The 26,413-nt window shown below is 48.6% G+C and overlaps 1 protein-coding gene across 1 annotated transcript; it reads right to left on the bottom strand.

Moving 5' to 3' along the window:
- Nucleotides 1–1,816: 1,816 nt before the first annotated feature.
- LOC135367813 (nose resistant to fluoxetine protein 6-like) lies at nt 1,817–26,388 on the bottom strand. Its single transcript, XM_064600929.1, has 15 exons — nt 26,058–26,388; nt 15,921–16,147; nt 15,699–15,813; nt 15,550–15,637; nt 13,945–14,045; nt 13,672–13,851; nt 11,583–11,676; nt 9,993–10,085; nt 9,154–9,319; nt 8,900–8,979; nt 8,715–8,837; nt 8,527–8,647; nt 7,196–7,382; nt 4,470–4,612; nt 1,817–3,216 (listed from the first exon to the last, which is right to left on the bottom strand). The coding sequence occupies exons 1-15, from the start codon at nt 26,386–26,388 to the stop codon at nt 2,992–2,994; spliced, it is 2,274 nt and encodes a 757-aa protein (XP_064456999.1). The 3' UTR covers nt 1,817–2,991.
- Nucleotides 26,389–26,413: the final 25 nt, after the last annotated feature.

The following is a 26,413-nucleotide window of genomic DNA, read 5'->3' as shown; positions in this document are numbered from 1 at the left end:
AGCACGGGGCAATTGGCCACGGATCGTGACATGAGGGCCCAGTTAATGATGGTTACGTGAAGCGATGAGAGGATGAGATGAATGAAATGACTGAATAAAAGATGAGCGGGGGAATGGAATGACGACCTGACAATCTACCAAAAGACAGAATGGAAGATACCGACAGTGGAACATCGTGGGCACGGAGCGGGACGGCTAGGAACATGGCGCGTTGGGATGAGTAGCGTGAACAGTGGAGAAACCGGTGTCCTGTGCTCGACCAGCGAGCAAATACTGGACTTCCTCTTCTGCCGTTGGTTCAGTCGTTTGCACAGAAACCAAAAAAAATCGTTGCTGTACTTTGCTTCGCAACTGCTGAACGAACATACTACTACCATCTTTATCAAAAAGCCTTTCGCTTCATAAGTTCACAAAATGTTGCTTCTCACCGCAAAAATGTGCAACCCGATACCATTTGGATACGATTGGCAGAAGACGAATGACAGCCAAATTGTTTCGCCGAAGTCACGATAGAATGCGCTACTGTCTTGCGCATGCTCCGTTAACATTTTATGAAATGGCAGAACTGAAGATGCGCGTGTTCATCGGATGCAAACTGACGTGACCGTCGTCGTCGTTTCCAGCATCTCACTCCTCACTCCTTAGCCACGTGGACGTACTAAAGTCGGGATGTCGTCTGCTTCACCTAATCGCAACACACGATTTCAAGCACAGACTTTCTTTGGCTACCAGAGTCTGCCCACACGGCTAGTGGCGGCTCGTCTGCATGGCTCTGGCTTGCGGAAAGCACGGTCGTAATTGACGGACTCTTCATGATTTCGTCACGTCGGCACAGTTCCCTTAGAAGACGGCTCAGGACGCACATTCCCCCCAGAGCGTTAGTAGTGACGTCGCCCACCTCTGTGAGGCCAATAACGGCGAACTCTTTCAGCACCACCATCACCACAAATAGCGAAATAAGCTGCAAAGCTGTTTACCTCATACTGCGGTTCCAGGAACATCTGACGTCACACCTGGCACAAGGGATCTGTGAGCGTTCAGAGCCCGCTTGCATGAAGGTTGAGGAAACTCCTCAGGGGTGTCCTCAGTAGCTTCGTCCTAGCTAGTGTCCTCAACACTGCTCGTGGAGCAGCGTACCAACGCGCTCTTTCGCTCAGCTATCCAGCGGCCAACTACCGTGTTCATCCACCTGGTTCACACACGGAGGTAACGGCCGCCGCAGAGCGCGGCTGTATCGTGTTGACGACGAATAAAGTCCCTGGATGACCTCGCTCTAAGAGCATAATCCAGGGACTTTAACGACGAATGCACCGAGGCGACTCTTCCGTCTGTTCCTTATATCTTCCGTAACCCCCGCGTGTGAACGCGTAAATGGCAGCTGAGAACCAAAATCGAAACCCAATTAATTACTCGAAAAATCACCTATCGACGCGTTTTTCCCCTGGAATATTTTTCGCTGAATGTCCCGATCGGTAAACAGAGGATCCGAAAGCGTCCGAAGTAAAATTTTAAAGTTAGCGGCTTTATTTAATTAATGAGCGTATGCAAATGAGCCGCTCGCTCCTCAGTTCTTGGCGGTTCTTCGATGTCTCAGGGATGATGTTGAAAATGAAAGTTTTTCGATAGCACCAGCTCTTTAGGAATTATTCAGCCGCGAGGGACCACCGTTAAACACCAGGTGGAGTTGCCGTCACAGTGTAGTGTAAGGAAGCCTCTCAGGCATGCTGGTCCTTGTTGAAGCTTTCCCCCATGCGCTGTTGCTATTCCCTGTTCATTCTATATTCCCCGAGAACAAGGCGCATTTGAGTAGCCACGGTCCTGATCTAAGAAAACGTCTTTAATTCATGTCATGACCAAACGACAACCAACAAAGTTCATGACCATGCATGCACACAACATACACACAAAATCCATTTACGGCACGTACCACAACCTGACATCTAGTTCTCACGCAGCAGTCATATTTAGGGTTGCCACTTTTGGCCGTCAAAGATTCCAGCTAAGTGAGTGAGGTAGGTAGGGAAGAGGAGAAAATTTGGGATTGGGCGAGGGAAATAGATAGGTTGGGAGAAGGTGAGGTAAACTCTTTAAGAGCGATAACGCACATTCAGCAGTGTGCACTAGAGTCCCCTCCCTACTCTAGTATTCGCAAGCATACAGTGTCCGCTCCCGTTGTGATTCTGCGCGGTTGGATGTGCACAGGTCCCCCAAGGTCGCCATTTTCCTATGTAGTTGTTCCTATCCCGATGCGTGCAATGCCGGAGGCCGCCCTTAGATACCCCATTGTTACCAAACGTTGGCTTGCGTTCGATTGTAGTGCGCTAAAGATCCAGTTGAAGCACAATCCAAGCCAGGCCAAGTCACCGAGGAAGAATTGGACGATTGCGCCTGCGGCGCCTGGTACGACAGGTACGCTATGTGATGCACGCAGCCGTGCACTAGATCCTTCCGATCGCTCAACACGTTTAAAAACGGGACCAAAAAATGAAACACGACACAGAAAGTTGTTATACGCGTTTTATTTGGACATATAAAGACTAGATTCATTCGCAGAAACAACAAAAACATTTTGCCGCTAAACTTAGCGCGCTGAAGTGATCCGGAACGGGAACAGTGGGGTATCTAGTGGCGGCCTTCTTCGTTGCACGCTTTTCCGAGGTGAGTTTGGGGGACCTGGAGATGTGCACAGAAAGGAGGTGGCGTAAACTAGGAAACGTCGAAACCGTCAAGAATCACGACCTGAAGCCAATAAATTTTGACGGAATTTCTCCATGAAATTCCTTCTGCTGCGAAATACCGGAAAAACTCTTCCGGTATTGCCCTTTAACCGGCAAGAGCGGCAAATAACCGGCCTGGTGGCAACCCTAGTCATATTAGGCATAGTCTTAATAGGCAGTTATTCCCACGTGAAACCCACGAAGTGGCAGCAAGGCATGGCTACTTGGGAAAAGAATCAGGACTAAAGAAATGTCTTTGGGTGATGTTTCCAGCTCAGCTGACGGTATTTTCGTTGTTCCTTGTCACCTGTAGTTCAACTGAGGGCTTCGTATGAACGTCAAGAGAAGAAGGCACGCTAAAGGACGCACGGGACGATGCCTTCCGTTTTACCCACTTCTCGAATGAGCTTCGAAGCAAATTTAGAGGACACTCCAGAATCACGTGTACCAGATAGGCACACATTGTTGATAAGACCATGGTAGATATTACCGACGACACCTAGAAAAGAGCACGCAGGAATACATATCAGTAAGTCTTGAATGCTGCGAGCAGGCTGATCATGGCACTTAGTGTACGAACGCGAACAAAATACTCATAATTATACGCAGCATTGTAGACAAAACTGAGCCCCCAATTTCCCCGCAAGACCTCGAGAAAAGTATTCGGCTCGTAGAACTGAGACCGACAAGAAGTACAATGCTGGACAAAAGTTTACGGAACATGCTCCGGCGCATTCCTTCCTCAGAGTGCCATTATAGCAGCGAATGGTACCGGACGGACTTACAAGCAGGTGACTGGGTTACCTAGGCACATGTCTGCGAGTCCGTACGTACGGTCCCATTCGCTGCCAGCCTGTCCCTCTGAGGAAGGAATGCGCCGGAGCATGTTCCGTAAACTTTTGTCCAGCACTGTACACGAGGACTGGTCAAGAAGTATCCAGAATGGATTTATATTAAAAACATACAATACCGAAAAATCTGAAACTTAGCCATCATCGGAGTACGTAGTTCCCGTCGGAAACCACAGACTCCGTCCCAGCAGTGTTTCCACTGTCCGGAACATTCTTGGAAGTCTTCGGAAACAGGGAATAGCTTTCTCGCCACATTTGTTTGAATCGATTACCTTTTCTGAAATATTTTTTCTTAATTCCAACGTTTTGATTTCTGCATTTTTTTCCTTTTCCAAAAATTGAAATGCAGATGAAAACATTTCCTAAGACGACACCGAGAGATGTTTCGGACAGTGGAAACAAAACAACGACTTTATTAAAAATGATGAATGGGGAGTTTCATCGCCAGGGGCGATACTCTACCCCCATTGCTGGTGGTGACGTGGGGAATGAAATAATGAGCCCCCTTCACAATGAGAATCGAAGTCCCATTGTGTCCAAAAAGGTCAAAAGAGATTTGAGCACAGAGCGTTGGTGGGCTGGATTCGGCCAGGGACCAAGCAATTTTGATAGAGAGAAGGGGCGAGAGTCAGAGTAGTTGACTAAGAGAACCGGAGAGTGCGGTTCGGGAAGGTTGGTAGCGTGGGCAATGAAGAAGAATGTGCTCCAGATCCTCTAGAGCACCGCAGTGACAGTGGAAACAGCGCTCGTATAAGAATGCAGTTTCTGAAAGGGTGGTTTCGAGGGGGACTAGGCTTCAAATTTGTGAGCATTTCATCTTTTTAGATATAAATCAATTCTGGATATCATTTGACCAGTCCTCGTACTAAGGCATGATTTGTGTCCTTCCTAATGCACATACCATGTTGAAATTCGTAGCGTCCAGTAGTTGACGTACTGTATAAACCTTGAGGAAAACCAGATATGCGTGCACAAGATAGATGGCGTATGAAAGACGGCCAAGTGGCACCAGGGCATTCCAGGACAGAAGGGTGTTCAAGATTCCTGCAGTGGAACATACAGAATCTTAGTTCAGGTGCTTGAAAATGTATTGAGGAACACCGAAGTTCATATAGAGTTAATTATGCAAATAACAACGCAGCAATGATCCGGCTTGTCTGGTCTGTTTCGTAACGATTAAAGGGATAGTACGCTCCCTGACAAAACTAAAAAAAAAAAAAAAAAAAAAAACAGGAACGTGTTGGTCATGTTAACAACCCTCCTTCGATCCCTTTCGTTCGAAATCGACGTATTTTCCGAGTTTTCAGTATTTTCCTCTGGGCATCGGCAGCGCAGCTGAGCGCCGGGGGAGGAGCACATTACGGGAGGGGGCGGTCTGCTCGCGTGACGTTTCGTGACGTTTCGTGACGTTGCTTCAGGGCTGGCGATAGGGAAGCGAACCGCCCTCTTGACCTCACACTGTTCTCAGACAGACGTCGCGCGCGTGTTCTTCTCCGCGGGAAAGCCTACTTGCGTGGATCTCGTTGCTTTCAGATGCCTACAATAGATCATGTCGCTCGAGCTGCGGGAATGGGGGGGGGGGATTTATTGGGAGAAAGAAAAGGAAAGGTAAAAGGTGAAAGGTTACCAATGCAGCACGCCGGCTTGCTATTCCCTAAACAAAAACAAAAACAAAAACAAAAAAATGAAACATAAAAAAGACATCAATAAATAAAAAAAGAAAAAAAAAGAAAAAAAGAACAAGATAAATCAAATAGAAACCCGGCTCACAGGGAGCCAAGGAGGCCCGTATCACGCAGAAAGCGGAGCACCGCTTTTGTGACACTCCACTGGCTAGCTCGCTGCACGGGGCCAAGGGGTCTTGCGAGGGAAACGTCCGTCCGTCCGTGCACCCAAGCTCTGAGAGGTGTTGCCAGACACGGCCCGATGATGGTGGTGACGCTGACAGTGTAGGAGCTGATGGGAGATATCGTTTTTTACGGCGCAGCAGGGGCAAGTGGGAGATGGGACGCGGCCCATTTTGAACAGGAGTGAACGGGTGTGGGCAACGTTCAGCCGAAGGCGATGTAGAAGGGACTCTTCTTTGCGGGTACAGCGGCAGCCGATGACAAACTCCAGTGAGGGGTCGATGGACTGCAGGAATGCATGAGGTCGGATAGCGTGTACAAGAAACTGGCGGGTGCCGTCGCCGCAGAGACGCCGTATTAGCAGGCGACACGCAGACCCCCTGAGCGGCAAGGCACCGGCGTGGCCGCATCAAGCGCGGCGCGTCTTGCAGCCGCGTCAGCACAGGTATTTCCGTGTAGCCCTGTATGCCCGGGTACCCACTGAAGGCAGATACGGTGGCCGACCGAGGAGAGGTGGGCGTATTCCTGAAGTACCATGGTACGCAGATCACTCACGACGCACGGGTGGTATGCTGACACTAGTCCCAAAGACGCCTTGCTGTCTGTGAGGACGACCCACGCATCAGGCACAGATCCAGCGATATGCCGCAGAGCGGCGAGCAGACCGAGCACTCCGCATCCGTGGAGGACACTGTGTAGGGAAGTCGGAGGGCGAGGTCATGGTTTTCCTGCGAGACGTAGAAGGCCGCTGCTGATGATTCATTCGCTACTGACCCTTCAGTATAGATGGCGCGGCTCTGCGGATAGGCCGAACTGAGATGCTCGAGCGCGAGCTGGCGGGCTACTGCCACAGGCACATCGTTCTTCCTCTGGAGGCCGGGGATACTGGCACAGACCTCGGGTCTGACAAGCGTCCACATCGCCGGGGCGTGCAAGGGCAGGGAGAACTGTGCAGGGACGGACCCTTTGAGGCGAACGAGAGCACGACCGAAGTCAGAGGTCGGGCAGTCTTCGTCGATGTGGCGAAGGTAGTGCAGAGGGTGCCGAGTAAGGTACCGTGCGAGAACGCGGAGGGTTGCACCGTCCCGCAGGACATCGATCGGCGGTTCGCGTGTTTCGGCTAGGACAGAGTATGTCTCGGTGGTCGAAGGGACTCCCAAACAGACGCGGAGGCTCCATGCTTGGCTAAAGAGGATATCTTGATTTCTGCTTCGGCTGAGGCATTGCTATATGGGAAGGCTATATCGGATAGAACCCAGGACGAGGGATTGGTGGACACGGCGGAGGTCAGAAGCGGGCTGCGGGAAGCTAATGCACGGACCTGACCAACTTCGAAATACACTACCGTCTGCGACAGAAACCAACGAATCGGTGCTTGGTGAGCGAACTATCCCTCAAGTCTTGCCCGCATTACCTTTTGTGCTTATATGGTGCTTGTATTCGCACGAGCGACATTCCCCCGAATATTCCAGAGGAAGACGCGCAAAACGTCATAGTTTTCTGCTGCAGCCTCCACTGCTGGCATACCCTTTCGTGCTCTTCTAACGATCGGGAACACAAGATATTTCATAGCAGACGACAGGGCTGATGGTGTCGTCTGCTACGTGTGCAGGACGTCACTCCCTAAATTCCGGCGTCGTGCGAGCGGTCAACATGAGACGCGGCGGAACTTCCGCCCCGTCAGCAGTTTTCTTTTTTTTTTTCTTTTATCTCCCACTAGAAGATTCCGTGAGGATGTCGCTCATATGAATACCCGGTTCAGATAGTTTAGTGTACATACCTCCTCGGCCTGTGGCACATGCGAAGACATACCAGGACAGACCCAAGGCCCACGCGACCCGATGAATGGCAGCGAAGGCAACAGTAACTTCTGGCGATGGCACATCCCCTAGACCCCACCGCATCGTCGGAAAGAGCGACAATCCGCTCAGTGTCAGGGCTGTAAGCCAGAGGAAGGACTGCACCAACTACAAAAGATAAACAACTCTTTTCAGAAGCAAATTTGAACCACATGACAAGCCATATAACCACGAAGTCCGAACGTGCTCGCCGCAGTTGGATCTCCACCGTGGTCCTAATTACATACATGGTCCTCCCCTGCAAGCGAGTGTATTTCGTTTGCTGTTCCTTAACGGATGTTGGCGGCCACTTCGAGCACTTCATTTCATATCATCATTCGTCTCATAGACCAGGGTAAGCACATCTATAATTTCATTTTCATGCGTTGGTCATTTCGCCCGTCATGCGGAGAAAGCGGGGACAACAGCGAGTAGGACCGCCTGGTGGTGGATTAGTAGGTGGACTGGTAGGACCAGTCGAAGATGAACCGTCGCTCCAGAGCGCTCTATAGAGCGATCGGAAGCAACCAGTCGAAGACACCATTAATTAGTGACTCTAGTCCGCGTCTGCTTTCTCTGACCGTTTTTCTAAATTTGATCGCGCAGCTATTGTACACTGTAGAGCGAATGTATTTTGCGTGGTTGCATCTGATGGACAGCTGGACGAATGAGACAAGATTTCCAGCCCGAATGAATCTCGTTCCTTTTGTGTTGGCGCAAAGGTAACGGCACCTTTCATTCATTAGCCGCGTTTCTCTCGCCGTCTCTCGGGGTTGACAGTCTTGAGCGATATCAAGGAGCGCGATTTCTAACCAAAGCCTGTCTTGAAGTCGAGTTCTACTTCTCGTGAAGGTGGAGCTAGCATTCTGCAGACCTTCGGTAACAAACAATAAAAAGTCCCGCGGCAGCCATGTCCGAGGATCTCCGGACGTTCTGGACCCTTCGTGGTTACATGGGAACATGCAGAAGAAGTTTGAACTTTTGCAATGCCATTGGATAAGTGTACGTGAAAATAGTAGATAAAGGAACAAGGTATGCGAATTCCCCCGTGTCACTTCCCGTGAAGTGGGCCACGTGTCCCTGCGCTCGTGGGCGGGCGAGTGACAAGCTCTTGTGATTGTCAGTCGTCCGACCTCAAGCTCAATTACATGCTGCCCACTTCTACACCAGGTTGCATATGTGCTACTCTCCATGTCCTTTTAGGTTCCCCGTTCTTTAAGGGAAGAAAACAGGAAACTTTCTAGCCATAGCTGGCGTTCCATGTGGCACCTACTGGATGGATCCGCTTGTTGTAGTGATAGTGATAGGCAGACGCCGTCAAAGAGCCCACGATATACGGTCCAATGTGCGTGCTCGGTACCAGGGCCACCCAACGATTCATGTTCAAGGTAAACCTGTATAGTGGTACGGGCGATCGTAGCTGTGCAACATATCCTATACTCTGTCACAAAATCACCTTACCTTACATCTCTGCTGAAAAAGAGCACGGTCGGGTGGTAACCGTTGACGTAGGTTTGTACCGCAACCCCAATCATACTGATGACAACTGCCGAAAGCATGAGGGCTACTGCCGTAGCAGGTTTCCTACGAACGAAGCGTTGGCGTCTTGTCGTCAATATTATGTTAGAAGTCAGATATTTTCTTACCTGAATGCAAGTATGGACATGGCTAAGGCAATGGCGTACACTTGCAGGTCCGCGCTGACGTACCAATAGTGAACAAGACACTGCGAGAAAATACACACATATGGAGGAATCAGGAATACACGAATAAAAAAAAGAGGTGGGGCTGTTCTACACCGGCAAGGCCGTTTCATTGCCACATTGTTTTCCAGGGGGCGGTGAGCGCCGTCGAAGTTAAATGCACTGCTCATGGAAAGGAGTAATGCATGAGTACTTACGGTGTCGTCAAAGTGGTAGTGATTGTTAAAAACAGCTGGAATTGTCCACCACCTCTGGACACAGTTTTCCGTTTCTTTGCTCATTAGCTCTTTCCAAACGGGGCCAGAAGATAAAGGGGGAAGCAGGAATACTCCTAGCATGACCAACAGCGCCAAGGGGACCAACCTAAATACCAAGCCATGGGATCCTTATAGCCAGTACACTTGAAGCGTGACGTTTATCAAATACGTGAAAATGTGTTTAACAAAAAAAGTTCATAGCGAGAGTAAAACCCAATAAACGTAGAAACTGAAATCGACAGCTTGTAGATCCCACTATTGAGAAGTCATTGCAGAATCACGTTGCCTTGCCTTTCATGTTTTTTCCGCTGTACCGATTGATTTATCTTACCTTATCTTATGTGGTGCTTATCCATGTCAAATCAAGGTGCTGGTAACGATCTAAGACGCGAGTTCGCCCTTCGGGTTGGAATAATAATAAATGGGAGTGAGTCTGCCTACACTTGTGCGGCTACATGCTGCACGTGGAACAAGGCAGGACGGCGGATAATTTCGACCACATGGTGTTCTTTAATACGACATTGGAGAGCCTTCCTATCTTACGCATTAGGTTGAGTCACACTTCCATAAAGGCAACACAGGGGACACAAGTACGTCGCTCTGTGAGTACGTTTTCAAGCTGCATGTTGCATGAGCCCTAGAGAGGGCGTGCATATTCCAGTATGGGTCGCACGCATGAAAAATAAAGCGCGTCTTTAACACGATGAGGGTCGCTAGAGACTCTGTAACTGGTGGAATGATATGCTGAAAATGCAGCATTGTGGGAATATATTTCTCACCTCCAATAACGTTGTAGCATTGATACCACGTAATGCCTGAGCCATGGTGTCGTTTTTGATATTCGACGTTGACTGTGTAGTACCAGGAATCCACTGTCGTGACATTGAGAAACCCGTTAAGAAACGCAGGAGCAAACATGAAGTATCATTCCCCGTTAAAAGCAACTAGTGCAACAGCTAGTAAATTTCTCTCGCGCATCGCCGCATGTGTTGTGGCAAGCAGTGACGTGCATACTACATGTAATTGCAGGGCCTGGGACCCTTGGAACTCCCGTAAAGCTAACTTTAAGACACAGATTGCGCTTCCGAATATGACAAAATCAAAAAGGCAGGGTTTATTTCGATTTTGCTAGGTCTCTAAGCACAGAATGCTCTCTTGTGGTTGTCGATGTTAAGCTCAGCAGACTCCCAGGTCATGATGCCCTTATCGTCTTCCACAGCCATAAGCGAGTCGTCTCGTAGAGTCGCAGCTACTCGTAAGGCATCAATACTTATTGTGCGGTGTAATGGGGCTGCTGGTAACAGCAAAGGGACTTAAAGGGACACTAAAATGCAAAAACAAGTGCACTTCAAATTCCGTTACACGCTATGTTAATTTCGTACTTGCTATCATAATTCAAAACTTTGATTCGGTTACGGAGTTACAATCGAAATTATGCCGGACTCTTTCTTGCTTCGGCGCTAAGCAGTGAACGTCGCTTCAGCTTGTGCATCGGTGTTTTTAGTTCATGCTGCGCGTGCCACATCATGAAGCAGTCCCGGTGAAAAACATAGTGCGTGTTGAGAAGCGGACTGGCGCCGCTGTCCGAAGGACGTGAAGATAAATGTTTTCGGTGGAACATTCGCGAGAACTGTTGTGGGCTACCATTCAGTGAATCGGTATTGAAAAATGCAGCAGTGCGCGTCATGCCGCTCATACACGGAACACTACGATCGGAATCGGACCCGTTCCAAATCCACACGATCACGATAGGTATGGGCGCGCTTCTCCTGCTGTCTCATTGGATGCCGCCAATGTTTGCCTCCTGGGGATCCCATTCGTTGCCGCCAAAGACGGCTCTGGTTTCGTTGCGTTTTTCTTCTAAACGGTAGCGCTGTGTGAACTAATTTTCCTTGCATTGTACGAATTGAAACACGGACTTGAGAGCAAGTTGTTTTTGCATTTTAGTGCCCCTTTAAATTGTATCTGCTTCAAATATGTGGGCTCATATAATATATCACTGTATTTCTCCCCGACAATTGTTCGGCAAAAGCCTGCTTGGAACTGTGACACAATTCCTGGAATGTAGAGCCTAGCTGCACTTTCGGCCTGACTATATATAGTCACTACAAATCCTACCCCCAAGAGGGAGTCGCGTGCTTGCGTATGATTGTGATAAATAAATGGCTGTGGTAAGATACATTTTTACTCTAGAGACGTCAACGACCGAAAATATGCTTGAGCTGGCTTTTTATTGGCGCTAACTGATAAGTCGCACTCCCATAAGACACTGCTAAGGTATTCGTGAGAGATTGAGAAAATGTATTTGTAAAAGCATGTTTTTTTTTTTTTTTTTTGACGCTGCGTGTAACTAATAACAAGGTGTTCACCTGATAAAGAAGAAGGTGTCCACGGCAAGGCCAGGATTGTTCACGAACTGGAAGAAGAACCTTTCTGCGTTGTTTTGAAACTCTCGAAGTGATCCTAGTGCAAATAAAACATACATATTAGCAAACTTGGGAGATCCCGGATGGAGAATCTGAGCTTCAGCGAACTTCGTCTCATGGGTGTCCAGAACGAGGTTTCCTATACAGGATGCTCAAAAGACGTCTTGGAAATCATACCTCGCGAAGGATCTATCACGTGACCAGAGTTAGGAAGTCTCGTTTAGAGTACTGCACGGGTCTGAATTTTTCCGGCCCGACCCGGCCCGTAGCCGAAGCCACGGAGGCTTACCCGACCCGAGCCCGACCCGGCTGCTGAAAGATCTGCCCGGCCACGCCCGTACCCGACGCCACGGAGGGGTACCCGGCAACCGAAAGCCCGGCCGAGGCCTGGCTCGCAGTCGCAATGTGGCTGACACTGAACACAGTAAACAGTGAAACCACATATACTTGGAACGCGCAAACGCAGCTTTTGATGCGGTTTATACTTGTAGCAAGAAACACGTGGGCGAGTGTTTTCACATGATGTCAAACGAACGCGTTTAGGCCGCCATGGTGGTAGTCACTTTTCGGCGCAGCTGCCGAGATTATCTAGCATGTGCTCGAAAACGAAGCCTTGAATGGTGTTTTGAAATCCGGTCGCGTCCGTACCCTTCTTTTATCCCGAAGACACTTCATCATTGTCGTTCTCACATTTTCTTTTATGAAAAACCATAGTTGTCGCACTGAAAAATGGCACAGTTTGTCATCTTTCAATGCCGCTAGCACGAAAAGTGACCACCAGTGGGAGGAGCTTACGAGCATGCGACGTCAGCGTGAAGACTCTCTATAGCGCCCCTGTCCATGGTGCACGTCGCAGCGAGGGCGAGATCCACAACATGGCGTAGTCGAGAATAACTCGAGGCCTATCTTAGCGTTTTAGCAGAAAGACGGAGGGAGCACGCAGGTATATGGTTGCTTTATCTTCAAAACGTATGTTGAGGATTAAATACTGCGAAAGAATGGTTCACAAAAACTCGGCCGGACTGAGGCCCGAGAACTCTCGGGCTGAACCCGAGCCCGCAGACACAATAACTTTGAGGCCCGATTCGGCCCGCGGGCCGAGCCGGGCCGGGCTAGGGTTTTCGGTCCTGCCCAGCCCTTTTGCAGTGCTCTAGTCTCGTTTAAGGGAAACTTTCATTGAGGGTAACATAGGCTCCCCATATTTTTCTGGCTCGCATCAGAGATGGGCGTACCAGCTCCCGTGGCATAGTGGTTAGGACGATCGCTTTCCACGCCGAGACTGGGAGGTGAGGCAGGTTCGAATCCCCGCACCGGCGGAGCTTTTCCAGGGTTTTCCGGCAGACTTTCCAGACGAATGTCCGCACAGTTCCCCCTGAAGTCGGCCCAGGATGCATGCTAACCCCCCCGTCCCCCCACTCCTTCCGGCTATCCTTTCTCCATCTGTCCACGTCTGTACGCCGTTCATAGTCACAGTTGCTTCGCGGCGCTAACACGAAACTAAAAAAAAAAGGAGGTGGACGCATAGTATGTTTCATGAGTAAACGAGTGCGCCTCACACTTATATATAGTATACGATTCCGGGGTTTGCGGAGTTTAGTTTATTACAACAACTTTATTTAGTTTAGTTTATTTTAGCGTTGATTTGGTGAGAATACATTTGGAGTTTATTCTTTTTCGAGAATTCGGAATTTATCGTCGTTTATTTTTTATATCTTAGTTGACGTCCGAAATCCGGAGAAAAAGCGAGCGGTCTCTCATTACTGCCCTCAAACGATTTTCCCAATCATTGCGGGAGACCGTTTGAGGACACCAACGGGAGGCTGCTCCGCATCGTCGAGCTTCTTCAGAAAGAGAGAAGAGGGAAGGGGCTACCTAACGGTTTCGTTCCTGCTTAAAACACGAGCGACACGACCGATAAATCTCGTTCGTTATGTGATGATGTTGACGTAACGGCATCTCTTATTCCGCGAGGATAAATTTTTGCACTTTCGTGAGCCTTTTACGACGCTCCGACACAATAAAGAGAACTTACGCAAAGTGACGATGCTGGGATACGTGTAAATATGGAAGGCGATGACCCAGAAGACGCACAGAACACGAAGCCCGTTGAAGAACTTGAAGTGCTGCCTTTGTTGAGAATCGCCTCCAACTCGGAACAGGTTTCCCGTTGTCTTGTGGATGGAAAGTGACAGAAAGCCTCTTTGCCAAGGACCTGGAATACATGTAGTTAATGTCAAGCACGCTCTATTGTGCAAGTATGACGCAAAATTATGTAATTAAAAAATGGCGCAGAGCGCAGACGCACCAGGCTTGTTGGCGCATTTGCCGCATAGTTGCAAATAAAAGAAAACTCCTTCGAGGCACGTTGACGTGAGCACGACAGCAGCAAAGCACCCCAGGATTATGCTGCAAGTACGCAAACAAACAGAAAAGTACGCAAACAAACAATAGATGATCATGATTCTCGTTCATCCGTTAGACACACAGATCTTAGCCCTGTGGTATCGTTGCATTAATAATTTAAAGGGGCACTAAAGTGCAAAAATTTTTCATTGTGGAACGAAATAGACCCGTTCGTAGGACCACGTCCGTTCCCTCCCGATTTTGGTCCTACAGCGAATAGACCTCCAGCCGAGAAACGTCGCCATGACGTTGGTAGACAGACTGGATCAGAAACAAACCGGAAGGGGAGGGCAGGGTTCCACGAATGGGCACCTGTTCGCTGCCTCCTAATGAAAGAAAAGTAGGACCGAACCTCGCGTCCCTTTCAGGGACCATCATAATCGCCTCAAGACCGTGGCTTTCGAGCGCGGCCTTGTTCGCCCCTATAGCTTCGAGCGTAGTTCAACTCATCCAAATTGGTGGCGCTGTCGAACACTATGACGTCATATGTTTACAAACAGGGAAAGCCACACTAACGAGAACCACCTGGAAAACATCGTACCTCCCCCCCCCCCCCCACACACACACCACGTGTGGATCTACTATACTTATCCTGAGAAGCAGAGGACGTAGTCCAAGAACTATCCTTTGCAACTTTCTGTGCCAGAGCTACGACTCACAATGAATTAAGCTGAAAACGGGGTTGTGCTTTGGACGACATGGTCCACACTTTGCGTCGTCCGGGGCCACTGTACTTTGTGGAAGGGTTGCAAGGTCGGTAGTCATAATAGGAGCAGAACGCCAGTGTTCTCCCCCGTTCGTCCTCAAAACTCGGTTCACAGTCTGTGAGGTCATCAACAGTCGGTGGTCATAACAACGAGGGCAGAATACACGTGTTCTACTGCACCACCCGTCTTCAGAAGTTCGGTCATAGTCGGATTAACGAGCTGTCATAATAACAAGGGAGAAATACATGGTGCTTCTATGGGGAAGACACGGTTCCCTAGAAAAACGGTCACAAAGTGAGGATGTCATACTAACGACTGTCATAATAACGAGTAGAGTGTAGAGTAGTAGTAGTGTAGACTGTATACTGTTACCTTGACACCAACACAAAAGGAACGGGAGCCGTCCGTTGCGTCGGTCGTGATTTATGAGCAAGAGAACTTGCAATTTACGCTCTCCCTCTCCTTCTACTGAGGCGACAAAGCGGACCGCGCTCTCATTGGTCTCCGCAAACGATATGTCCAACCATCGCCGGAGGTGGTTTGAGGAGACCAATCCGGAGGCCTCTCCGCATTGCCGCGCTTCTTGAGAAGAAGAGGGAGTAGAAAAGCGTACACTGCGGTTTCTTGCGCTCATAGGTCACGAACGAAGCAACGGATGAATCCCGTTCCTTTTGTCCTATCACCACCCACCACCACCACCACCACCGTTCCTTTTGTGTTGGTGTCAAGGTAACGCCATCTTTAATTCCACGAGAGCGTTTCGCACGTTAGTGCCCCTTTAAGACGCCACACTGTCTTACATCGCGATAATCTGGGACGTGTTCCAGTGGAAGTCTTCCTTCACTTCACAGCTAAGGAGGCTGAGGTCAGCACCATACTTGTCCTCAACTGAAATACAAGGAAAGCCGTGAAAAGAACAACATCAACTCAGTAGGACGCGGGGTCGTACCGGCTCTCAGCAACTTCTCTATGTCTTCCATTGAACACTGGTCGGGAACGCAGATCGCAAACCGAGGCTTGGTGACGTAGAATCCCCAAGCGGCATCCATGAAATCTTTTACGGCCTGCAAGACAGTGTATGGTCAGGTCCAAAGGGTTATAATAATAATAATAATGGTACCGTGATGTTACACGTAAGGAAGTCCAAATGGTTAGCCTCGCACGTACTTACAGTGTCATCAGCAAATCCGCTCGTGTTGAAAAGAACAAGGTCATTAGTAATGACGTCAGGTCTTGGTGGTAAAGGAGGGTTCATTGCAAGACTGCAGTATTGGCCGTGGAACTTTGGCTCCTTGTTCGAGTCCCGCACGGTAAGCCCCAAGCAGAGGTCATAGTCGCCGAGTTGTGCTACACTGCCGGTAGTGAAACCAGGGGAAATTTTGCCCCAGGCATCCAGGACTGTTCGTAGTTTCCAGATCACACAAGTAAAGAGAAAAGACAAAGTGATTTGGGTTCAGTACGCGTCGTCACAATTTTACAGCACTCTAAGAAAAAAGAACGTATCCTGAACTATTTTGCCATTGCCAAACATCTTGTCGTTGAGATGTGCAGCGTTAGCCCTTCTTTGCAATCCGTCCAGAGTTACAGGTTTGTTGTTACAGTATACAGGCTCTGTCGTAGGTTGTCACACTGAACAAGCGTGGGAACTTGGGGCAGTCGGTAACGATACATGGGGATAGAGCTGCAAACCGGACGGGGATCGACAGAAGTGTTTACTTTTGTCCGTCCTCGTCTGGTTTGCAGCTCTATCCCCATGTGTGGTTACACTGGTCAGCTGTGTTTATTTATAAAGTAACCGAAATGCTACAGCCATGAAGCTGCGTCCACACTTTGCCGACATTTTCGGGTCTGTGAGGGACATATTTATTAGAAGCGAAAAAGACAGGGAAACAAAGCGGAAAAGGAAAAAAAAAGTGGAAATGTCAGCCAAACGGTGTCGCGTCGGGCCGTGATATCAATCAGAGTCATAAGACACTGTTAGCTGATGAATCAAAGAGCGTCAACTGGGATGAATATGTCGCGGGAGGTTGTTTTGACATATCATATTTGAAACTTGTTCTCTCAGTGTTTCGTGGGGAATGAAGCATCAGACCTGCGTCTGCTAGAATTAGCGCATTCGGGTTATCGTTGTCGCTCGTTGAAGAGCGATTGCATGAGAGACTCCCGAGCAGCGAGAGCGACGTAGACGAGGGGATGAAAGACGCCCCAATCACGTTGCTGCACAACGAAAGCAGAGCCCAAAGTAGAGACTATTCCGTGTCGTGCGTGGGAGCGGACCTTCAGTTTCAACGGCAAAATTACACGCGTAATTTCCTAGCAGTTCCGCGAATCAGTAGCACTGCTGCCGCATGACGTCTCGTTGCATCAGCGGAGAGACCACCACTTGTTTGTGTCTGTGCCCAGGCGGCGATTGCATTGGCCTCCACACTCCTACAATCTTAGTCGAAACGAAAATACGTTGCGGAAGGTAGGGCATGCGATCACAAAGGGGCTTGAAAAAAAAGAAAAGAAAAACAAGGGAGTACTATGCCAGCTACCACGCACGGAGGATTGCCGCCGTGTGGAGCACCACGTGGTATCCTGTAGGTGCTGTGGGTAACCGGTGATGCTCGCCTGTGGACAGCCGACCGCATATAACTGCTGTGGCACGGTTTCACCACCGCTGGTTTTATTTATTTTATTTATTTATGCGAATACCTCAAATGCCCGCGAGGGGCGTTACATGAGGTGGGTATGAACTAATAATACAACAAGCACTATCACATAATGAATATATTAATATAACTAGTACACGAGGTTACATATGTTCAGTGACACACAAACAAAATAATACAAGTAAATGAGACACACTTTATAATTCAAAAAAGGAACACAACTGTCTGCGAAATGCAGAAACATCAGAGATGGTGGCAATGGATTGGGGAAGGTCATTCCAAATGTCAACTTGGTTAACTTTGAACCGAGATCGAGGGCTGCTAAAACTTCTCAATTATTTTTTTACAAACGTCAGTTGCTGACGTGATGAGTGTTTTGAGCGACAATAACTCACTTAGGCCCGGTTTCACCAACGCCGATTAACATTTGAACCGAGATCAACGGCCCCTTAACTTGATTTTTACTCTTAACTGTGCTTCACTAAGGGAGTTATTGTTACTGAGTCATTCATCGCATCACCGACTAAAGTTTGCAAAAATAATTGAGTGTTAACTTCAAGTTTTAGCAACGTTTGATCGCGGTTCAAAGTTAACTGGCGTTGGTGAAACCGGGCCTTAGTGAAGCAGAGTTAAGCGTTAAATTCAATGATGAAAGATGAAAGTCACTGAAAAGATTAGCCAGCTGTAGGACTCGAACCAACATCATCTGGATTGCCGGATTGGATTGGATTACCAGATTGTACTTTCTATGTGTTCCAGCCTCAGAACATCAGTTTCCCATGTTAAATTCAACTTATAACTTGAATTATGTGAACACGGGTTTCATCAACGGCCCCCTATAGGGAACCGTTCTTGGTTCAAATGTTAATCGGCGCTGGTGAAACCTGGCCTAAGTCTACAAAGGCAACACGAAACTTCCGTTTTAATACGCTTTCTTATGGTCATAGACGGTATTGAGTACATTGATTAAATCATAAGGGCAATGGTGTCAGTATGTATAGTGGAAAGGGATCTGGAGAGGCTGGCTGCAGCACAAGCCCGAACTTGTCGTTATCCCCATAAAGCGCGTTAAATGCACAAGTTCGCCCGTGATTCGCCACGAGCTCTTGTGCGAGCCATATGAGCCTACTAAAACGGTTTTGGAGCGCGCGAACTTCAAATATAATGATAACGTCATACATATATATAATGATAACCCTGTCAGAGTTCAAGATCGGGACCCAGTGCTTGCTTTTCTTGCCGTATCTACCTCGTATTCACATAATATGCCTTGGAGATGAGTCCAACGTCTTCGATCTTTTTTTTCGTGTTAGCACCGCGAAGCAACTGTGGCTATGAGCAGCGTACAGACGTGGACAGATGGAGAGAGGACAGCAGGAAGGAGTGGGGGACAGGCGGGTTAGTATGCGTCCTGGACCGACTTCAGGGGGAACTGTTTCGTCTATTCTATTCGTCTCGTCTATTCTATTCGGGAAACTATTCGTCTGGAAAGTCTTGGGAAAACCTCAGACAGCACAGCCGGTGACAGGATTCGAACCCGTGTCACCTCCCAGTCTCGGCGTGGAAAGCGAGCATCCTAACCACTATGTCACGGGAGCTGGTAATTTGGTTAAGTGTGCCTATAGCATGCTTCATACGAATATGCGTGCGTACGTGTTTATGTAAGACTAACATGCTCCAGTCTGCATGCCGGTGCCTCTCCCCCGTTACTTTTTCTATCATTATATCCAAGGGCCAGCCATATAGACATCCGTTTGCTACATGCATCTGTAACGAAGAACCACCGAGCCAAATGAAAGATAGCCCAAGGTCAGATTAGATTTGAACAAAAATGGAAGATATGGAGGTGTTAGTTCCTACTGGGTCGACACCGTCGGGGCCTACAAACCTCGGGATCTATTACACACTGACTACAAAAGCAGCAAACAACAAGCTAGAACAGCAAACCTTGCAAAATCCCAGATAAAGAAATCCAGGCTAGAGGACAATATGATACAAATGAGGTCAAGGCATTTAAAAAAGAAAGAAAGAAAGGAGAGAGAAGACACAATTTGATATCAACTGAGCTAATCTCACAACATACTTCGCTGGGGTAAGGGGACTACTGCTGTATTCGCCTCTCCAACTACCTATAGCGTCGTCCGCGTCGTCCTCAAGATGGCGGAGAAAAAAATGATTGCCAATGAATAAATTGCCCTGCTTCGTGCCTTCTTCCACGAGACACGCTTCAAAACTAGTACAAATATAACTCGCGCGTGGTTTCCTGCTGTCTTCGTTGTTTCCGTTCACGCCGCTCCTGTGCTATTTTGTTTTTCCTCTTCCCCTTCTCGACATTGAATATTCTTCTGCGCAGCAGTATTGCACTGCGGAATTGAGCAGTGCTGTTGCTGTTTGAGCTCTGTAAGCCGAGAAACTCCATCGCACACGAAGGGAAGTTGCTGCAGTTTCGGGTCAGCGCGAAATATACCTGTCGTCTGCTGTTACTATCATTCATTGAGTGCTTCTGCTGGGGTCCGCTAGGTGGCGAGCAGCCAGAACTAGGATCATGGAGTTTTTTCTTCTGTCATCATCATCACCATCACAGAGTATCAATGAACTTTCACGAGTTCAGACACTGCACGCAGTGCAAGAGCCTGTGATGCGCAGGCAAGCGTCGAATGATGGAGTAGTTCAAGCGGTACTGTTGGGGACACCGGACACGGTTAGCTAAAATCGTCCCTCAGTACTTCGCAGTCCCATATTACCTCTGTTGCGCTTGAAAGTGTTGTGGCAATATTGTATTTGAAGGTGGACCACGTGCTGCACGTGTTGATTACTCGAAAGAAATAGTCTCGCCAGGCCTGGGGATTTGAGACGAGATAAACCACGGAGCGCTGATTTTAGGCAGCCGTGTCCCCTACAATGCATTCTACCACACAATTGTAGGAGTAACTGCGTGGAGAAATGGGTCATGCGATATAGATGCCGTGCAAGGTACGAGCTATTCGAGTAGAGCGTTGATGACGTCACCGCGTGATGCTATACCGCACCTATACCGGAACCAATGGCAGCGTGCATCTCATACAATGTGCGGCTCAGAATCATATCTGTTGATTGGATGCGGTAGACGCGGCACCTCCGAAGCCACGTTATCGACCGTCTACTAATTATCACTCACTATTGATTTTGATTTATTTGTTATTATATTACATATATATTTTGGAGTTTGGCTGTCGGCTGATCCAAGCGGTGTCAAGCAGAGCTCCTTGATGTGCGTAGCGCTACGACGAGCGTCAGCCACGACGTCGGGAGATGCCAGTCTCGATGCCAACGGTGAGATGTTGGGAACAGTTGGATACCAAGTTTGGCCGCAGGCTTGCTTTTGTACGCACCCAAGTTTCACTCGCGGGAGCTCGAGAGGATCAGGTTTGCGATACCCCGGTCGAGTACCAGTGCTCTGGTTATCGACAGTCGGCGCATGCCCTCGTAGCCAATGTTCTCGACACATTAGAGAGTTTTATTACATCGTACGCTGTCGCCTTTGAGTACGTAAGTGATAACGTTAGTGGTCCTGCCCGCTGCGCGAAGATCTCTTTCTGTTATGGGCGTGTGCAGAACCACCTTACGTACACAAAGGCGGTATAGCCAGGGCCGACGAGAGATAGTACGGGCCCGGGGATGGGGGTCATGCCCGGGACCCCTCCTCACGTCTCGAACACACAGTCCAAGTATATATTTTTTTATATGATTACGACACACCTTGTGTGCCGCGGTTCCCTGAAGTGGCCCGGGCCCTGGGGCGCCATCCCTGGCAGCCATACCCTCTCGTCGGCCCTAGCGATAGCGTACGATGAACTAAAACTCTCTATTCGCTCAACGCGTACTCCAGTCGTCCTTTCCCCGTCGTCTTTCCAACCGTTCTGCGCGCGAAGCCCATCTCCCTCGCTCCAACTCGGGCACGCTGGCGGACATCCTCTACCCCGGTGGTTCTTCTGCCGAACGTTCCGCTAAAGCAAGAAACCTTATTCTCTTTCTGCAGAAGGCATGTATTGCTCAACGACCCATCTAACACTTTGCTCTCCCCGACGAACTCATGCACCCTCTACGCATCTCCACCCTTCATCCTCTATCCTCCGCCCGTCTTTCTTTTCTTTTTTTTTTTTATAGTCGTGACGACGCTCACTTCTGTGTGACCAACAACGGCGAACCGATCCTGCCACTACCCCCTCCCCCCCCCCTAATCGTCTTTCGGAAAATAAACATACCGTATTCTCTGCAAATGAATCTAGTCTACATCGCATAACAAAAATATCGAGAGTTCGCAGGCCCAATACGTTTCCAAGCGCAAACGAACGTCTCCTCTGACCTTCATAGATAATTGTGACTCCTCGTCATCGCCCACACGTCCAAAGCTTTCTTCGCTGACAGTTGCTCAACTTCTGGTCAGGACGAGGGCCACAAGGACGAGTTGTGCGTTTCGAAAGGCTGAGTAGATAACGGCGCTATTTTGCTGGAACGCGTCCACTACATACAATACGTGAAGTCCGCTTAAATGAACGTGGAAGATATTTTATTACGCGCTCTTGACCGCGCGTAGTAAACAGCGCTCAATTATGAGCGCCAGCGGCATGGAAGAAAGTGTCGAAAGAGTTGCAGGAAGCACTAATTGCGAAGCAGAATGCGGCGTTATTCTCAACCCGATATTCTCATTGTTTCTTGGGACCGTTCCTCTCTGACGACAGTCGCAGTCTTCTTCTCGTGGCAGCCGGGAGGCTTTGGAGCTTTGATAATTCTACACTGGATGAAACTGCAGCAATTATAACTAATGATGTCACGAATCTTCCGGGAACCTGAGGTTCGCAGTTGAACCCACTGGTTCGCGCAATAGACCTCTCCCTGTTTGTAAACAAATGGCGTCATAGTGTTCGATAGCGCCACCAATTTGGTAGAGTTGAACTATGCTCGAAGCTAGGGGCGAACGAGGTCGCGCCCGAAAGCCACGGTCTTGAGGGGAGTACGATGGTTCTTGAAAGGGACGCGATCTTCGGTCCTCGTTTTCTTTCAGTAGGAGGAATCGAATAAGTGCCCATGCGTGGAACCCAGCCCGCCACTTCCGATTTGTTTCGGTTTCAGTCTGTCTACCAACGTCATTATGACGTTTCTCGGGTACAGGTCTATTGGATGAACTTTCGAATTTCTGGTCTGATTCGTCAAGGTGCGCAGGCTTCGTAATCAAAAATTAAAAACACTGTTATTGGTATAGCTTTTATAAATAACAAAAAATGAGTTTGAAATTGTCTATTGTGAACGTGGAGGACATGCGGAAAAATATCAGAGGCCTTTGTCTGTGCAATGTCGTTGTAGCGCTGCACCACCAGTATACCACCAGAGCTCGCTAAGTGGCGCCCATAACAGGTGTTCTATTCCACATCGTTTTCATCTGGCTAGCACAAGCTCAAATAAACATACTTGGACTTACTAAATAGACTTATGTCATCAGATTACAGACGTAACTCTACGTGAAAGTTTCTCGAGCCATGCGCATGCGCAATGCGGTCGAATCTCAACGAACTTTCCCGAATTTCGCGAACTTTTACGAGTTCGGCCCTTCGATAGGTCCGTGACATCACTAAATATAACTACGAATAGAATTTTTCAAGTACTTCATAGGGACATTCAAAAGCTCTTTGGTTCCGAGATCTCGTTTCCTGCTTGAGAGCTGTTGGGTTATCTTGAAATTAGGGTTGTAGTCGACTGTATAAGTTACGTGCTGATGCCAAATGCAAAATTTCATCCACCTGAACGTCGTACTTTCCGAGAGAAATAAGGAAGATGAACGGCATGTCCACATTGGGTTTCGGTTTCACTGTGACGTAAGGATGAGCTACCGCACCTTGGCGAACGTCACAAGGCTGTGCGACCAACACCAATCGACAGACTGTGTAGGTGGAGTTGGTAGATGTTCATAATGAAACTGCAGCAAAGGACAAAGGGTTAACCTGCCGTGCTTCTGAGTGCTACATGTTGGTTACCTAGTACTTACAGGTCGGTTGGTTGGTGTAAAAAGGAAAAAATATGGAGATGTTGGCCGAACTCTACATTGGGCCGGCTACTTCAGCTCGCTTAGGGTAGCGAGGTCTCACTACCAAGGATTCTAAAAGGATTTTTATTCCATAAAAGTCGTAAGGAATGAGATCACAGAATGTGAAGATCTGTTTTAAGAGTATACATTGAAACCTTCCCTGTGGTTTTCGCGCACTTCTGTTTTTCTCACATCGTCCCCCTTTTGGGCGCCACTTACCGCTACGTCGTCGCTTCGAACAATTTCAGATGGTATTTCTACGGAATGAAGAAGATAAATGGTTGGGAAAAAAGCACGCAACGTATTGACGTCTTCCATAAAACAGCATATGCTTTCCGAGATGAGCGCCTATCGACGCAATTATCTCTGGCAGCGTCTCTCCTCAATCGGACCATGCAAGGTCGACGCGAATAATCCCCGAGGCTGGACGCACCCACCCAGCAAATGAATAAACGAAAATAAACTTCCTGGAAAAGAGATGCATTCTGCCACTATATCTCTCAAGGGATGGGACGTTCGTATTTTGTGTGTGTGTGTGTGTTTGTTTGTTTTCAACGCTGCGCGCGCCCTCTGTGCTTTCATATTCCTTTTGTGAAAGTGTACACGTAGTTGCGGCATGCACTTAATTGCCGGGGAGAAGGTGCAGCAAGAGCGAAACTATGTCGAGCAGACGACCATTGCGGTACCATGCGGTGCCACGCAGTAAATGTTTGCAACAATATATTAAAGGGCCACTAAAATGCGAGGAATTCTTCTCGCGGGGGTTCCAGTGGGTTCCAGCCCATTGTGGTGTCGTGAGGAATGCACAGGCTGAGAGCGCCACAGAAGCACATTTATCCTCTAGGCGACGAACGAGTATTGACTTAACAGAGTAGTGACTTCCCAGACAGAACACTGTGTCCCATAATATTCCCAAATCGATCATCCATGTCCGCATCCTGGGCAGATGTCCCAGGGAAGTCCCACGAGGATGTGAATATTTCCCCTTCAAAGGCCGTGTTCAAGCTGTCCGGCGATGATCCGTCCAGGACTGGAAACGGACGCACCAGTGCCGCGTCGCCCGGTCGCAATTAATACTACATTTCACAACGTTACCCCCATCAACGAGGGTAGGATATTGCTCCTGGCGATGAAACTCCTCATTCGTTATCATTCATACAAAGTTCTTGTTGTCCTTTTCGCGGAATGAAAGATTCCGTTACCTGGACATCAACGCAAAAGGAACGGGGAAGGAGGTATCCGTTGCTTTCGTTTGTGATTTATGATCGAAAGAACCTGCAATTTACCGTGTTTTCACACGAGCGACATTCCCCAGAATATTCCAGTGGAAGATGCGTAAACGTCATAGCTTTCTGCTGCCACGTGATCGCGCAACGTCATGTCTTTTACTACTCTTCTGACCATGGGGAATCTCCTGTGGCTCAGTCACAAGATATTCCGTAGCGGACGACAGAGCCGATGGTGTCGTCTGCTACGTATGCAGCACGCCACCCCTGATATTAAAGCGCCGTGCGAATGCTCAATATAAGACGTTCGGGGCAGTTTCGTGGCTGTGGGCAGTTTCGGGCTGTGGGTAGCCTAAGACCCGTGAGCAGTTTCTTTTTCGCCTTTTCTTCCACTAGAATATTTCGTGGGAATGTCGAACGTGTGAATACACGGTTACGCTTTTCCTCTTCCTCTCCTTCTCGAAGAGGACGACGATGCGGAGCGCTCTCTCATTGGTCCCCTTAAACGATTTGTCCACTCATCGCAGGAGATCATTTGAGGAGGCCAATCTGAGGTATGTCCGCATTGTCGGGCTTCTTGAGAGGGGCGAGGGAGGGGGAATTTCTTGCACTTTAGTTACCCTTTAAGAGGCACCAATAGCTGCCCTTAAAATTACCTTTATGTTATTCGCAAATTTTCATTTTCGCGGGGCCCTCTATCCATATTCCTCGCGAAAGTCAAGGATCAATGTAGGCATAGTGGGCTAAGCTGCTCCCTTGCGACTTCCTGCCTGGAAGCATCTTCAAATCGCTAGGCAAGCTATTCCTAAGTTTCAATTCGCTTTCAATTGAGCTTGATGTCGCCTACAGTTCCTCGTCCACTCTCCCGGTGTTCAGCAAGAACAGGATTGTGGTGCTAAATTCCCGTAGAAGACAGAAGAAGAAGGAAACCGCCACAAACCCCTATCTTTATTTTGATTGAGATTATGAAAGGAGCGTTTCATCTTTATAGACGACACTCTGTACCCTATTGGTCGCGGTATGTGGGTGACACTGTAATGGTGAGCCTCACCAGCCCGCGTGGCTCAGTGGTTAGCGTGCTGGCCAGGTCACGTCGAGACTGGGAGGTGCCCGGGTTCTTATCGCGGTGCCGTCTGTGCTGTCTGGGGTTTTTTCCTGGGTTTTCCTCGGACGCTTTCAGACATATGTCGGCACAGTTCCCTTAGAAGTCGGCCCAGGACGCACAATCCCCAGGGCGTCAGTCGTGACGTTGCCCACCCCTGTGAGGTCGACAACGGCAAGCCCTTTCACCACCACGACCACCGAAACAACACATCAGGCTGTCGATCTTCTATCAATTACATGTATCAAAAGAAACGTGGACTTACGTCTAATGGTATCCGAGTTCAGCTCCGAAAGTCCCTTCATTACCATAGTCAAGCTGCCCATGCAGTCCACGGACAACTCGGCGTCGTACGCCAAGCGAATACCATCACGGTACGAATCACGAATAAACTTTTGAATAATTTCCTTTATCCTAGTTTCGATCTTCTTCCATCGTTCTTCCGCCGGAGGCTCTTCCGTCCTTCCTGCATCTTCCTCTTCAAAGTCCGCAGACACTTCACTCACTGTCCCGCCACTTTCACCGATTTCAGATTCGATTTCTACGGAGTGAACAACGCAGACAGCGAACAGAAACAAAAACCATCGTGGTGACATCTTCCTCAACAACATGTGTTTGGCA

Source organism: Ornithodoros turicata, chromosome 9, assembly GCF_037126465.1.
Source record: "Ornithodoros turicata isolate Travis chromosome 9, ASM3712646v1, whole genome shotgun sequence".
In the NCBI taxonomy this organism is placed as follows: domain Eukaryota; kingdom Metazoa; phylum Arthropoda; class Arachnida; order Ixodida; family Argasidae; genus Ornithodoros; species Ornithodoros turicata.
Note: the sequence above shows the minus strand (reverse complement) of the source record. Positions and strands in the feature narration are given on the sequence as shown.

Excerpts from the sequence above, each read along its gene's own strand:
- LOC135367813 (XM_064600929.1), bottom strand. The coding sequence starts at position 26,388 with ATGTCACCACGATGGTTTTTGTTTCTGTTCGCTGTCTGCGTTGTTCAC. Across the intron at positions 13,852-13,944 it reads CAAATGCGCCAACAAGCCTG|GTCCTTGGCAAAGAGGCTTT; the intron begins GTGCGTCTGCGC and ends CATGTATTCCAG. Across the intron at positions 10,086-11,582 it reads GACACCTTCTTCTTTATCAG|TGGATTCCTGGTACTACACA; the intron begins GTGAACACCTTG and ends ATGTCACGACAG.